This window comes from Sus scrofa, chromosome 1, assembly GCF_000003025.6.
Source record: "Sus scrofa isolate TJ Tabasco breed Duroc chromosome 1, Sscrofa11.1, whole genome shotgun sequence".
Taxonomy (NCBI): domain Eukaryota; kingdom Metazoa; phylum Chordata; class Mammalia; order Artiodactyla; family Suidae; genus Sus; species Sus scrofa.
In genome coordinates this window covers 67,210,139-67,225,963 of record NC_010443.5, presented here as the reverse complement: position 1 = coordinate 67,225,963, position 15,825 = coordinate 67,210,139, and the positions used below count along the sequence as shown (strand labels likewise).

Genomic DNA, 15,825 nt, shown 5'->3' with positions numbered 1-15,825 from the left:
TTTCATGTTTGTCGGTAACATTCATTCGCTGGACGGCAGAGGTTGCATATATTGCCTGGCTACCTTCCTGCCTGCCCTCTCTCTTTCCTCAAATACTTAATGAACATCTGAACTGTTTCAGATCACAGTACCGGGTTATGGTGTTAACAGAGTATGGTTCATAAAGGGTGGGTGTGGCTCACAGTTTGGTGCACACAGGTTCATATTTATAGGCCTTCTCCTTAAAAGCAAAGGTTTGCGGCTAGGCTTTTCCACAGTACCTCTAAAGCAGTGGGGGGAGGGGGGCACCCCAGCTTCTGCCTGCTCGGAGGGTAGTGCCCTTGCTGCTGTAGCTTCCTAATCATTGACAAGAGGCTTATCTATCAGATTCTTCTTTGGGTGCCCTTGAAATGTATACCTCACATGTGCCAGGTTGCCTTGTGTTGAATTTTCTTTGTCAGCGAAGGATAGAAGGTTCTTCTCTGCTGTGCCAATAGCACTTTTCCATATACACTCAGGGAAGGCTTTTTCCCTCTTAACAGGGCTCAAAAATCTTGACTGGAGTACTTCAGAAATAGGCCTGGTTTATATTTTTATAACAACAAGCAGAGTCTGGGCAATTCCTAGCTTGGAGTAGCACTGATGATCTGACTTTTTCCTAGGCGAGCACATGGATGGTGCTACCAGAGGGCAAATGGGTAGTACTCTGGTCCCCACTCAGTAAGGAGTGAGGGTGGCAACCCCTGCTTGGTAAAAGTGAAGGCGCTATCTTGTGAAAAGCAAGGCTGGTGATCATGGGGAGAAAAGGCGGGTGGCATGTGAAGGTAGTGAAATGGAGCTCAGGGTGCCTTGCTGTGCGCATCCTACAGGCCTGCAGGAAAGAAGTTGGATTTTCTATTTTTTTTCTTGATGAAATACGCTGGTAGCCCATATGGACACTTGTAAAATAATTAAAGTAATATTAGATATGGCCCTGGAGTAATCTTGAACCTGAAATTGCTTAGAACTCTGTCCTGAGCATGCTGCATTTATCAGTGTACTTCTTTTTGTTTTTGTTTCCCTTTTCTAGGGCCGCTTCCCCTGGCATGTGGAGGTTCCCAGGCTAGGGGTTAAACTGGAGCTATAGTCACCTGCCTACACTGCAGCCACAGCAACTCGGGATCCGAGCCTCGTCTGCGACCTACACCACAGCTCATGGCAACGCCAGATCCTTAACCCACTGAGCAAGGCCAGGGATTGAACCGGAAACCTCATGGTTCCTAGTCGGATTCATTAACCACTGCGCCACAGTGGGAACTCCCTATCAGTGTACTTTGGATTTGCCCTGGAGGAGTCTCTGTACCTCATCTCCCTGGCTCCTGGGGACCCTCAGAGAAACTGCCTGTTTGCACTGAGCTAGGAAGACCTGGGGTTCTTCCTCCTGATCAGGGTGGGCCTGGAGGGAAGGGGAAACTTACCTTGTCCTGTGAAGGTCTCATCATGGCTCAGATTTGCTCCACTAGCATGTGGCAAGTGAAGAACAATAGAGTCAAAGAATTTCTCCTTTCCACCCACCACCATGTCCATCCCTCTTTCTTCTTGGGACTAAGAAAGAAAATGTAGAATGGACTTATATGTTGGTTCCCTGAGACTGTAAAGCAGTTCCTGCCACTTTTCTGGAAAACTAATATTGAATCCTTTTTTTCTCTCCTCTCTTCCTTACCAGTATTTTCTCTCAAATGCAAAACCATGGTTTAGCATGCAGGTTTTGAGACCACATATATGGTGGGGTGGCTGTGACATCTTATTAAAACTCAGTGATACAGTGTCCTCAACTATACAACGGAAATATTTTTAGTGTCCAGGTGGCTCCAAGGATTCCCTCATGTAATATATAGTGAGTAATTAGCACCTTGCTGGGCATATGGCAACCTCAATAAGTGACATCTATTAATATTATAACAGGTAGTCTCTATAGGGTACCTAGAATTATGTTTGGCATTAGGTGCCAAAAACTAGTAGAAATGGTTATATTACTGATTTTAGTGGTTCTTAAGGGCCTTCGAACTGAGCATACCTCCTAGGGAGGTCTGTGAAGCCTTTCCTGTTGTTTTTCAAACACCTGACCAAATACTCTGGCACCAGGTGAGTAATGTGATTCCAACAAGGCACAACCTTGCCTGCAGCTGTGTTGTCCTGATGAGCCTGTGCATATTTGAAGTTTTACTTTGGAAAAGCAAGAAACACATCCCAGCAAACAGGCATAGTTTACAGGGGACAGATTGAGACTGAACTAGATTAAGCATTTATTGACGTCCTTGCCATGTATCCACCATGGCTGTCAGAGTTAACAGTCCAATGTGAAGCCTTAAAGCTTATTTTTGTTTTGTTTTTTAAGTGAGAAAAAAAAAAAGTGAAAAGCAAACACAAGTAAAACATGGTACTTTCCTGGACTCTCCCTTTGGCAATGCCGTTTGTCCCTGTGGTCTTGGGCAAATCATTTTACGTCTCAGTGCCTTAGCTTCCCTATCCATATAATGGGTTACTAATATCTCCATGAAAGTGTTTATAAGAAGTATGTGGCGTAATTCAGGTGAAGTACTTCCAGTAGTGCCAGGCATGGGCATTTAGTTCAGTCCCTGTTTGCTGTTATTATTCTTATCTCCTTCTTCTGGAAGTCAAAAGGATTTGCTTTTGAGGTACCATGACTGATTAGGTGATTTCAAGTCAAGGGTGTCCAGCGTGGTGCTAGAGTCTTTCTTCGGTGCCTTAGGCGCAATATGACCTTAAGGATGCTTTCGGAGTGAAAAGGCCCCCTTTCCTCCCTTTTATTTTGAAATGTACTTTTCTCACCCTCTCGGTTTCAGTATTCGGGATTTCCCACGGAAAGATCGGAATCTGATCACGACAGCCAGTGGGGCGGCAGTCCCCTGACGGACGCCGCCTCCCCGCAGCTCCTGGATCCCGCGGAGCGGCCGGGCTCCCAGCACGACGCGTCGTGCGCCTACAGGCAGTTCTCAGAGCGCGGCTCCCTCTGCTACGGCTTTGCGCTGGACCACTCCAGGCTGGTGGAGGAGAGGCATTTCCACACCCAGGCCTGCGAGGGCGGCCGCTGTGAGGCAGGCAGGTACTTCCTGGGAGCGCCGCAGGCGGGGAGGGAGCCCTGGTGGGGCTCTCGCGCAGCCCTGCCCCTGACCAAGGCATCCCCGGAAAGCAGAGAAGCCTATGAGAGCAGCATGCCTCACATCGCCTCGGTCCACAGGATCCACGGTAAGGGCGGGCCCCGCCACTCCTGCCTTCACGCGTTGCGCCCCTGGGCAGGTGTATCATATTCGAGGTTTGACGCCGAGATAACCTCCACCCTTGGAATTTATTATTTTTATTTTTTATTTTTTAGGGCCACACCCGCGGCATATGGAGGTTCGCAAGCTAGGGGTCTAATCGGAGCTGTAGCCGCCTGTACCACAGCCACAGCAACGCGGGATCTGAGACTCGTCCGCGACCTACACCACAGCTCATGGCAACGGCAGATCCTTAATCTACTGAGCGAGGCCAGGGATAGAACACGCATCCTCATGGTTCCTAATCGGATTCTTTAACCACTGCACCACGATGGGAACTCCTCTCCTTGGAATTTACAATCGGAAACTCGAACCAATGGGATTTTAAACAACCAAGTCCACTCTTTAGAAGTGCATTCATTTATTCAGCTGATGTTTGCTAAAAACATTTTTGACAGGCAAGTTAATATGATTCCCATTTTAACATTAAAAAAAAGTAGACATCAAGATAAAGTGAATTGTTAAATCTACTGAACTTGTAGTGTGTATGCATTCAAATTTCTTGTGTATTATTCTGTATTTTCAAGCTTCAGATGTGGACATGAGCAGTTTGGGGCTCATTTAGCAGGTTTCCCAATGAGGGCATTGTGGGCGTGTTAAGGAGGCCTATCTTTGTTTTATGGCCCATCACTCACATCACACCTAGTTCAACCTCCCCAGCCCTCTAGGCATTAAATGCTAGTAACAGTCCCCCTCCCCCATCATTACAACAACCCACAGCGTCCCCTGTGTGTAAAGGATGAAGGTGTGGAACAGATTTTCACCTTGGGATTATTCGTGACTTTATAAACACACAGAAATGGGCCCTGCAGTTAAAGCCTTTAGTGTTATTAATACCCCTTTTTGTCCATTTCAGAGTAAACTGGTCAGGAACTCATCTGTCCATTGCAACCTTGGGTCCAGGCAGGTCTTGAAAACCCTCCCCATTTCATTAAAAGTCGGTGACACTAAGATCAATCCAATGGCCATAATATTACTCTTCTTGCTAAGTCACTAGGATGAGAAATGTGCTAGACAGTGTTGTTCTCACCCATAAAAGTCTCCTGCAAATACCAACCAGACACTGACTGTTTTCTGTGAATGATTTAACTTTGTTTCCATTTTTACTTTTTCTGCTTTTGCGTTTCTCCCAGTTTGGTAGACTGGGATTGGAAGCCCAGGGCAAAGGGCAATTGCTTGCCAAGGAAAGGAAAATATTAGAAATAAAATAAGCAAAGGGAAAAGGAAAGCAATGAGCAGTGTGATCCAGGGCTTCTCTGCTGCATTAAGCAGTTTACAGCTTTCACATGTCCCTCTCTACTTCTCTCTTTCTATATTGACCTCAGACTGTTTTGAGAATAACGTAGTCTATGGAATATATTTTGGATGCACTCTTCATCCATATTATATCTCTGTTCTTGGTTCAGAACATGTTGTTGTTATTAACATTTAAACTATTTATTTACTCTTCGCCTTAGATCAGAAGCAATCTAGGCTATAAGAGTTACCTTTATGATTATGCGTAAAACTGAGATTTTTTTTTTTAACCGGTGGGTTTAAGAAGACATTATTTATATTTTTGATTGGGATGACATATATATATATATGGTCTCCATGCACACATATACTCATATATGTGAGTATGTGTACATATTTTTAATCCTCAAATAGTTTAAAAACTAACATTAGAATTTTATTGCAACTCTACTTAGGAGACATGTAGCAATTTTAACATTTTAGTTGATTTAGCTGGAATTGAGAAAATAGTCCAGGCTATCATCATCTTCCTCAAACCTCAGTGAAATTGTTCTCCATCAATCCAATGTAACACTTGCCTAGAAAATAACATAAAGACCAAATGCTACACATTTTTCTTCTATTATTTACTGTCAGACAGGTCTAGGGATGTGCATACATGGACAAGTATAAACATACTTAACTATTTTGCTAATTGGCATTTGCAACCCATGAACAACATTTAGCTTCTAGAAATCTTGTTATAAACTTCATGTGCACTCAAAAGCCACTAAGAACTATGAATTCCAGGACAATATATTGACACTGTATCTGTCACGTGAGCCCATGTCTGTTTCAGATATTGGTGCACATTAAAAATGAAAGATATAGGGTTTCCTTTACTAGGAAAAAAAATATACTTACAATTGTGGGAGTGAATTTTGAGACCACTTACTTGTTACTTTTTCTAACTTCTAGGGCGAGGTCACTGGGATGAAGATAGCGTGGTCAGTTCTCCAGACCCTGGGTCGGCCAGCGAATCAGGTGACCGATACCGCACCGAGCAGTATCAAAGTAGCCCACATGAACCTAGCAAAATTGAAACTCTGATAAGAGCCACCCAGCAAATGATTAAAGAAGAAGAGAACAGGTTGCAGCTAAGGAAAGCCCCCTCAGACCAACTGGCTTCCATTAATGGAGCTGGGAAAAAACACTCCCTCTGTTTTGCAAACTACCAGCAGCCTCCACCGACAGGCGAAGTCTGCCACAGCTCTGCTCTTGCCAACACTTCACCATGTGACCACATCCATCAGAGAGAGGGAAAGATGCTGAGCCCCCACGAAAATGACTATGACAACAGTCCCACAGCACTGTCTCGGATAAGTAGTCCCAATTCGGACCGCATTTCAAAATCCAGCCTGATCCTAGCTAAAGACTATCTACATTCGGATATGTCTCCTCATCAGACAGCAGGAGACCATCCTGCCGTCTCTCCAAACTGCTTTGGCTCTCACCGGCAGTATTTTGATAAGCATGCTTACACATTAACTGGATACGCTCTGGAGCACTTATATGACAGCGAAACCATTAGAAACTATTCCTTGGGCTGTAATGGCTCACACTTTGATGTAACTTCTCATCTAAGGATGCAGCCAGATCCAGCACAAGGACACAAGGGAACATCTGTTATAATAACCAATGGAAGCTGATGTTTTTGTAGAATGTTTTGTTCTTTAAGGAGCTCTGAAACATATTTATCATTTACTGCCCCATTACCAGCATTTACAATGCCACAGATTGTTAGAGTGGATAATTTAAGTTACTGGGTATTTGGCATGTGTTCCTGTGAAATCCAAGACAACAGCACTGGCATTCAGGGTTCTACACAGATAATGGAGCTGAAATGAATATACAAATTGCCCCTCTATTTATATGGGAACCAGAATTGATAAGTTTTGAATTGAAAAATACTTTAGATTAAATGAGCATATATACCACATGAAAGTACTGATGGATGGCAACAATGCATTATCATGATCCAGTAATCTTCATACACACAGAACATTATCCACAAACTGCTGTATATACTTTACATACAGAAATATAGACGCTATACCAGAAATATATCCCGAGTGGATAACCTTCCTTCACTGGCACGTTAAGAATCTTAAAGAAATTCCCATTACCAAAATAACTAAGAAAGAGAGAGATAACATCTTGTAAACTGGATTCTCCTTTGTGGCTTCAACCATCCAGCTCATTTGGTTCAGGCATAAATTAGGGAAATGGCTCTGGATATGATACGAGAATGAGTTTTCACCTGGTATCCATTATAAGCAATCAGGAAGTGGTGATTTTTCACCTTACTTTTGACTTAGACAAGGAACAGGATCACACTGACAGAGCAGTGAGGGTTGTTCTAAGTAAAAACATTGAGATATTGGGACCCACATCAAAAGCCTGGTGTGCCCAACTGGAAATAGGTTAGTAAAGATGGAAAGGCCAGAGGCAGAGAAAAATGAAATGATATTTCAAAACAAACAATTTAAGAGTCAGCATAAGTAATCAATATATTTGGGGCTTAGGAAGCCCCAAATAAAAAATTCAAGGTAATTCACCAAGAAAAAATGCTAATAAGTGCCAAAAAAAAAACCCAACAAAAAAACCAAAACCAAAATCCCCAAACTAAGGAAAACCAGTGAAGTGCTACATGACAGCAGTGTAAATGTTTGAATATATTACAAAGCACAGATGTGCAAATATGACGTGTGGAAAACCTCAGGGGAGAGTTTATGATAAAAGCTTGGGCTGATAGACAAGTAGTTAAAACAGAAAGAGTAGTACTTTGATTGAAAGAACAGATGAAGTGTTCATTTTCTGTATTGTTTGTAAACAACAAAAACAACAATCTGGCTCTTAAATTCATTCAAACAGTAGAAAGACCAGCAGACTAGATGCTGAGGTCTCTGGGTTCCAGTTCTGACCCTGCCTGTAACTTATTTTGGGAGTACAGATGTCTCGCTCACCACACCTGGGCCCCAATTTCATCCCTGTGTGGCAGTTCTAAAGTCCCATGGTTCTGTGGTTCATTGGTGCAGCAGAACTGAACTTGTTAACAGCTTGACTCTCTGCTGTGAGTTATCATGGCTTTTCTTCACTCATACAGAGGTCTAGATGCTTTGAAATAAGCAGGTGCATGGGCTCTTTTAGGCATGTATAGTACAGTCAACTTTCTAGTTCAGCCAAAGTGTAGCTGGTAGAAACTGATGAGGGAGAAGAAAAAATTAGTAAGGTTTATTGAATGTGCCATTCTCTAGTAATCAAAGCAAAGTGACAAAGTGTTAGGGAAGTTTCATAGAAAATATTTCCTGGAGTTCCCATCATGGCTTAATGGGTTAAGAACCCAAGCAGTATCCTTGAGGATGTGGGTTCGATCCCTGGCCTTGCTCAGTGGGTTAAGGATCCGGTGTTGCCATGAACTGTGGTGTAGATCATAGTCATGGCTCCGGTCCTGCGTTGCTGCGGCTGTGGCTGTGGTGTCGACCTGCAGCTGCAGCTCTGATTTGACCCCTAGCCTGGGAACTTCCATATGCTGTGGGTGTGACCGCCCCCCCCCCAAAAAAAGGGAAAATATTTCATAGGAGTCCCATGCCTGAAACTCTTGCCATAGGGAAGGAGAGGAATATAGTGGAATAACTTATTGTTTTTAAAACTGAACATAACATTGAACACTCAGGGATTAGTACTATATTTTCATCATTTAACACAGTTATTTGGCATCCTGAGGCAGGTGATGATCTGAATGATGGTAACCTGAGAGATAAATACTAGGTCGTTTGTACATGAAAAAAGAAGCTACATAAAATTAAATAAATACTTCTTGGTTATGATGGCAACATTTGTGCTGAAAATTGGAAAGAGAGCAAGTGAGTAAGAAAAATTAGTGGTTATCATGTATAATTTCAAAAGTCTTCAAAGAATAATAAAAACTAAATCTTGAACTATATGAGCAAAAATATTTGGTAATTTTGAGAAAAATATTTATGGAAACCCCTAGAATACTTAAAATGATTTCTGATCAATTTGCAACATGAAGTAAGGTTTTAGGAATGCTAAAGTTTTTTGCAGAATTCTGTAGATGGGAAAATGGTTCAAAGACACAAATATCTCAAGAATATGGTGCATTTTGGAAAGGAAATCTATACAAATGGGTTTTACTGATAGATACGCATTCTACCAAAAATGTCAAGGACAGATGCTATAAAAGAAATGGAATCTTATGAATCACAGAAAATGAACTGATCTGAAAGAAAAGACTGTCAACTAAAGAAATTTCAGTGGAATTTTTATATGGAAGATAGTTAATTGATGAAAAATAAATTATGAATTCTACAAATAGGAGGTAATCAGAAGGAATAATGCCCTTTAAAATGGTATGACCCATATTTTTAGGTGAAGATGGAATTAACTAAATTATTCCATCTTGATTAAACTTTTGGTAGATTGACCTAATTTTAAACACCGTTTAAAAGTCATTCGCTTAATTTACAGTCTAATTTGTGGTAGCAGCTTTATTACATTGCGTATAATGCCTATATATGTGTATGTATATTCCCAGTTAAACTTAAATTGGCTTTAGTTTTAATACTTGATTTCCATAACTTTGCTAAGTGCTGAGAATCATGATACTTGATTGACATAGAGAAGTGTGACATATCACTTTGGGGATTCATAAAAATGTGTCATATCCAATTACTAGTAAATATGTAGCAGTCCACTAGATGATACAAACCTCATACTTTCTAGTAATAGTAGGAGTCTATTTCCCATTTCACCTGTCTGCCCTACCTAATTTAAAAATTTGGATGACCAAAGAAATGAGTATTTCTCTATCTTCCTTGAGAAAATTTAGTTAAAACTATTATTGAGAGTATTCAGATTTGATATATTATTTTTGGATGCGTAATATTAATGTCACAGTCATTATAGGTCAGATATTTAGGTGTGTCTTTTGGCATACTATGCTGAATACAATGGGCTAGCTTTTTCTAAACAGTAATTACCTGATACAGCATATTACGACACAGGACCGATGTGATATTCAGAATGAGGGAGGATGCAAAAATTATTTGCCTTCAGTTTTGATACAGAAAACTCATTTATTCTTTCTTGATGATATTTTATAGGACTAGAATATTTTCATTGGTACTATTCTTTTTTTTTTTTGAAGAGTTTCCTGTGTTTTATTTATTTATTTTATTTTTTATTTTTGTCTTTTTGCCATTTCTTGGGCCGCTCCTGTGGCATATGGAGGTTCCCATTCCCATTGCTAGGGGTCGAATCGCAGCTATAGCCGCTGGCTTACACCACAGCCACAGCCGCGTCTGTGACCTACACCACAGCTCACGGCAACGCTGGATCGTTAACCCACTGAGCAAGGGCAGGGATCAAACCTGCAACCTCATGGTTCCCAGTCAGATTCGTTAACCACTGAGCCACCACGGGAACTCTTGGGTACTATTCTTAATTCTCTCTATACCCTGCTGCTGCATGTAGCCTCTGGGCAGAAAATCCCACTTAAACTGAGCTTTAATGGGATCTTCTACAAAAGGACAATATGCTCCATTTTCTTTTCTTCTTTAATTAAGGATGAGGATAGATTCGATAAAAGACCATTTGGGAAATATACATAGATATTTTAAAATAAAACAAAAGGCTTTCCCCCCCAAGACCTAGATCAAATACATTTGATAGAAGATACTACAGCTAAAGAGAACTTCTGAATACAGACATGATTATTTTAGAGTGAGCTTTCTCTTTCTTTCAAGAGCTAGATGTCCTAAAATGTTCAGGGCAATTCTGTTAGTACTAGCAGTAATTTGGAAGTGACAGAGTGAATGCCGATCTTTGAAAAACTAAGGACTTTGCTGTTTTGGAGTCACTTATCTTGCCTATGAGAATAGCTTACATTTTAATATACTCTCATTGATTTAAAAAATTTGAATGCCCAGATTTGGTTCCTTTGTTCACACAAATAACAGGACGGAAACATACATCTTGTTTTCTGAATGACTTAATAATGAGCATAAATGCTAGGCTTCTCCAAATAAGTGATTCAATTTTCATGTCAGTGTCAGCTTTTGTGAATAGGAATTTGACCAGAGACAGCAAAATCGATTGGTTAGTTCTTACTGGGAAATGCATCATGGATCAAACATTCATTTTCATTCTAAACTTTAAATGAATGACAGAACAGCTATGGACACATGCATAGGAAATTTCCCTGGGGAAGATTTCTGTGTGGGGCTCATTTCTTGTGCACAAGAGTTGTACGGGTAATGCTGAACTCAAAAAGTGAGATTGTGCTCATGTCTAAATAGGGGTTTGCTCAGAGTTCCTTTTACAGGACGGTATGCAAAAAGTCTGTGTGTGTGTGTATTACACACAACTGTAAAACAAGTAACAAATTTCTATTCTGCTGTGCTCCTAAAAACGGATAGTTCACATAAGAAATCCTAATTAATAATTTAAAACCCAACGTTTATCATTTTATTTATTGCAATTTTGCTGCATGGGACTTTGCTTTCATAAGCCTATATAGTGGAGAGTTTGTCCTAGTTTGCTGATCTGGAACACATTTAATCACAGTTGAATTTGCACCCAACAACCCTGGTGTGTTTACATTTCAAAAGAAATGAAATTGGCGTGGAAAAATTTTTAGAAGTACTGTAACTTTTTTCCATTATTTTTCCCCCAAAGGGAAATATTTCAAAAAAAAAAAAATGAAACATATGAGTAGGCACTTCAAAAAAGATAAAATATTTTGTTTGTTTTTTGAATGACATGCTATAAAAAGGATTATATTTGTGAAAGAAGATACTGATTGCCAATATTTCAAATACCATCTTGCAATGTATAGTTTTTAGTGACATCGTAGTATAATCTGTAATTTGAACTTTTACTTTGGAATGTAAAGTAGAAAATATTAGCTATGTCAATGATACCTTGGAAAGTGTTCCCATTTATAATTATTTATATTGTAAATAGCTTTCTGAAGTAAATTTGAAGTTAATGTGCATAAAATGTATTTATTATGTGAGGAATTTTTTGGTTTAAAATATAGTTACCAATGCAGTTTGAGTCTGAATTATTCATTGAAAGAAAAGTTTCTATAGAACAGAACAGACTGTCAACTAAAAGACTAGCAATGTGAAGAAATAAGCATTGTTTTTGGGCACTCTAGATTCTTTTGGAATGGGTAACACACATACACACACACACACACTTAAAAAGATCTAGCAATAGAAGCCTACACATATGCACGGTAACTATTAAGTAACATCTGATTTTTGTTTAGATACTGGAGAATGGTTTCTTTTTTTTAGTCTTTTTTAGGGCTGCACCCACGGCATATGGAGGTTCCCAGGCTAGGGGTCGAATCGGACATTAGCCACCAGCCTACGCCACAGCCATAACAACACCAGATCCAAGCCGTGTCTATGACCTATACCACAGCTCACGGCAACGCCTGATCCTTAACCCACTGAGCGAGGCTGGGGATCGAACCTGCAACCTCATGGTTCCTAGTCGGATTTGTTTCTGTTGCACCACAATGGGAACTCCAAGAATGGTTTCTTAATTTTTTATTACAATGTCTTAAGAAGGACTTCTTTCGTCTCTACCTTGCTAAAATAAAGTGAGAAATTTGAAAGTACAGGTTACATGTTTAATGTCCAAGAAGGGGAAATAAAACCTCTAATACTGAGATTATTTAAACTGCTTTAATTTAAAAACACACTGAAAAATATAACAAATAATTTTTATTTTGGAATCCAGAGTATTTTTAAAATTTAGAACTTAGGGTCAAGCAAAAAATAGATTGCCAGGTGATTCTCTCTTTTTTCATTTTTCATAGCACTCAACATGGTTTTTTCCCCCTTCCAGGGATTTCCGATTGATCTTAATGTATTTCATAAACTGTCAATCATTAGCCAATTCAACAGGCCTACATGATATATTTTTAATTCAGTGGAAATGTTATTTGTATTTCATAAAGCTTTCTGACAGTGCTGCATGAAATACCATTGCCATCAGTATTACAGCATTTATCAGATATTTTCCAATGTGATTCTTTAAGAACTTGTTTTAGTGCTTTTGTTTCTGAAAATAAAATTGTTTTCACCTACTTTATACTTCAAAATAACTGCTCTTCCAGTTTAATTCACATTTATGGAATCCGTATTATGCGTCCCGCCTGGGATAGATACCAAGAAACCTTTTCATCGTAGGACATTGTAGGAAGGCATATACAGAGGGTCTTTGATTTTCCCGATGTGCTTTGAAAGTGTAAATTCTTTAGATAATCATAAAAATGACAAGCATTTATTGAATCATCATGTGCCAGGCATCCAACCAAGCTCAGATGATCACCAAAGCCTGAACGGAGACCTTTACTGAGGGGAATAACACTATGCTTTGTCTCATTCATGAGGAAAGTGAAACAGCGTGGTTAAGTAGCTCAGTGACACAGCTAAGTTGGTAAGTGGTGGAGATGACAGTGGAACCCCGGCAGGTTTATTCTAAAACGCCACCTTACTTCATTCTGCTTTCTCTATGTAAATAAACAAATGAACAAGTGAAAGAAAACATTGTCAAAATGGTGGTTGCAGAAAGCAGATCCATCAGTCCAGTCAGTGGTGGCTCCTGTAGCCCGCTGCTGCGTGGGCTTCGGGCTGGGCTAGCTCATTCTCCAATACGACACTGCCAGTGTGATGACTGGCCTGAGGGCACAGAGGCCAAGCCCGCTGCTTCCTTACACAACATTTTGCCTTCCTGCTGAATGAGTGTTCTAATGTTTCTTTGAAATGAAGGCGATCCCAAGAAAAGTCTAGGGCTTAAATCAGCTACAGGCAAATTATCCTAACAGGATCCCCATGATAATTTGAAAAATGTTTTGAGGCTTTCTCACTTAACAAAATACAAGCGAATTCAAGTAAAACGCCTACACCTTTTCATTCAACATTTTTAGGATATGAGCCAAAACAAAAGTATTAATTTTTCTTGATCGTCATTAAATACTATTTTGTTTCATGGAAAAATTCCCTTTCTCTTTGGATAATGACTAGCCCACTCCAAGAACTAATGTGTGTCAGTGTTGCCTGGATTACTTAAAGGCCTGGGTTCAAGGGCACTCTGCAGGGAGAGTTTAGACAGCTGTTGCAACTGCAACATTATGTGTTGGAAACTGCCCGAAAGCTATGTGACAGAAAGGCTGCCCCTCAGAATACATATGGTTCCTGTGAGATGTCCTTAAGCAACGGCACGAGCCTGCTGGCATCAGTCTGTCTCTGGTTCCCTTGGTGATGAAGGGAGCAACCCAGGTAGCCTGTGCAGCCATCTCGGTCCCCATCCTCTGCCTCACAGTGTCAGGAGGGTCGATCCTCTGTAGCACTTCTTGGCCTTTTCATAATTATGTGTTATAACTTAATATGTGCTGTATTTACCAATGGAATTAGATCCAGGGTGGCAGAAATGTAAAGCAGCCCTGGCTTTGGGAGTTTGTAAATAATCTCTGCTTTGTTCGGCTTCCCCCAGGTCAGGCTCCTGTGTGGGGAGTAATTCCATATGGGAATCTGCCTTGAGTGCCATCTAAGTAAACCTAAGAGAGAATCTTGGCAGTATCTCCCAAGCCATAAGGAAACCATTCTCAGTATCTTGGGAAGATTTTCTGTTAGCTTCGCGTGGTATACAGCATTTTAAAATTGAACCTGAAGATCTTATGGGTAAGATCTCCAGAGTTCACCGAGGAATGGGGAATTGAGACCTAATGTGAGAAGAATCGTCCAGAAAATAATTGAAGTTCACATGGTCACATGCCCAATTACATAAGACGGATGAGGTCTGTCTATGGTGCCATGCTAAACTGCTATTTTTAAATTTAAAATGTCAGAAACACCTTTTTAATAAACTTTTACAATTCTGTTACAAAATTAAAGGTTATCGATAGCTAAGACTTTTTTTCTGGGGTGGACAGAAGAGGAGGTGGGAAGGCTAGCAGTTCTTTACTGCTTAAATACATCTTTCAGGCACCTGTACCTTGTTTAAATATCCACATCTGATGTATTATTAACCCTGATGTTTTTTTCTGCATAAAGTTAAGACATGTAGAAGATATCTTTTCATGTAAGAGATATACAATTTTATTTTTAAAATTCATTTTTCTTTCATGGATAGTACTGTTGCTCCATTTAATGTCCCTGAAAGGAAATAAGAATAAAGAATAAATGAAGAATTCTACCATCCTTTCATCTCCCCTTTGCTTGGTTTATGGGCAGTTCTCCTTCTTTAGAATACATATATGTGTGTGTGTGTGTGTGTGTATGCACATATATATGTGTGTGTGTATATATATATATATATATACTTAATATATGTGTGTGTGTGTGTGTGTGTGTGTGTGTGTGTGTGTATACTTTTTTAGTTCCCATCGTGGCGTCTTTAGAATACACATATATGTGTGTGTGTGTGTTTATATATATACTTTATATGTGTGTGTGTATATATATACTTTATATATGTGTGTGTGTATATATATATACTTTTTTAGAATGTCATATTGTTCCAAATTTTTACTTTTTTCTTAAACTCATCCTGCATACATCATGTCATTTTACTTCAGTGACCATCTCTAAATGAGAAGGACTTGAAAAATATGTGTATATAACTCTCATACCTGCAAAAATTAGCAATAGCTTCTTACCATCCAATATGTGGCATTAAAGGAGGAGATTAAGATAACGGATGAAACTTTGTCCTTATGTCTTTTTTTTTTTTTTTTTTTTTTGGCCTCACTCTCTGCATGGGGGAGTGCCTGGGCCAGGGATTGAAACCATGTTATGACAGTAACCAGAGCCTTAGCCTGCTGAGCCATGGCGGGGTGGGGGTGCATAGGGGGAACACCTGTCCTTATGTCTTAAGAATCTCGAGGCCTCCCTCTGGACACTCCCAGCGGCAGCCCTTCCATGGTGCTCTTCATCTATTTACCCTCCACTTCTTTCTGTTTTTTGATGCCTCTCAGTTCCTCTCCAGGATGTGTGAGTGTGCTAGTGTTCGTCTGACACATACTTAGGTACGTGCCCACACACATGCACACATGGTCTCCCAGATGAGGCCAGCCTTCACTTCATAGGGCCTCTTTAAAACTCAGCTATGCTCTACTCCACCCTCAGAGGTGCTGCTTTACATCCTGGGAGCAACACAAATTCTACTCTGAGATGTGGACTGGGTGCTCTGGAGTCCTTGCTTTCCTGAA

General features: G+C 40.2%; 1 protein-coding gene across 4 annotated transcripts in view; it reads left to right on the top strand.

Annotated features, from left to right (window-relative positions):
- Positions 1-12,279, top strand: part of SIM1 (single-minded family bHLH transcription factor 1) — an 80,771-nt gene extending 68,492 nt beyond the window's left edge. For 2 of the 4 annotated variants that reach the window (XM_021089973.1, XM_021090015.1), the window contains 2 exons: positions 2,826-3,228; positions 5,493-7,948. In XM_021089973.1, coding sequence (XP_020945632.1) covers positions 2,826-3,228; positions 5,493-6,223 — 1,134 coding nt within the window. In that variant the 3' untranslated portion in view covers positions 6,224-7,948. 4 annotated transcript variants of the gene reach the window in all.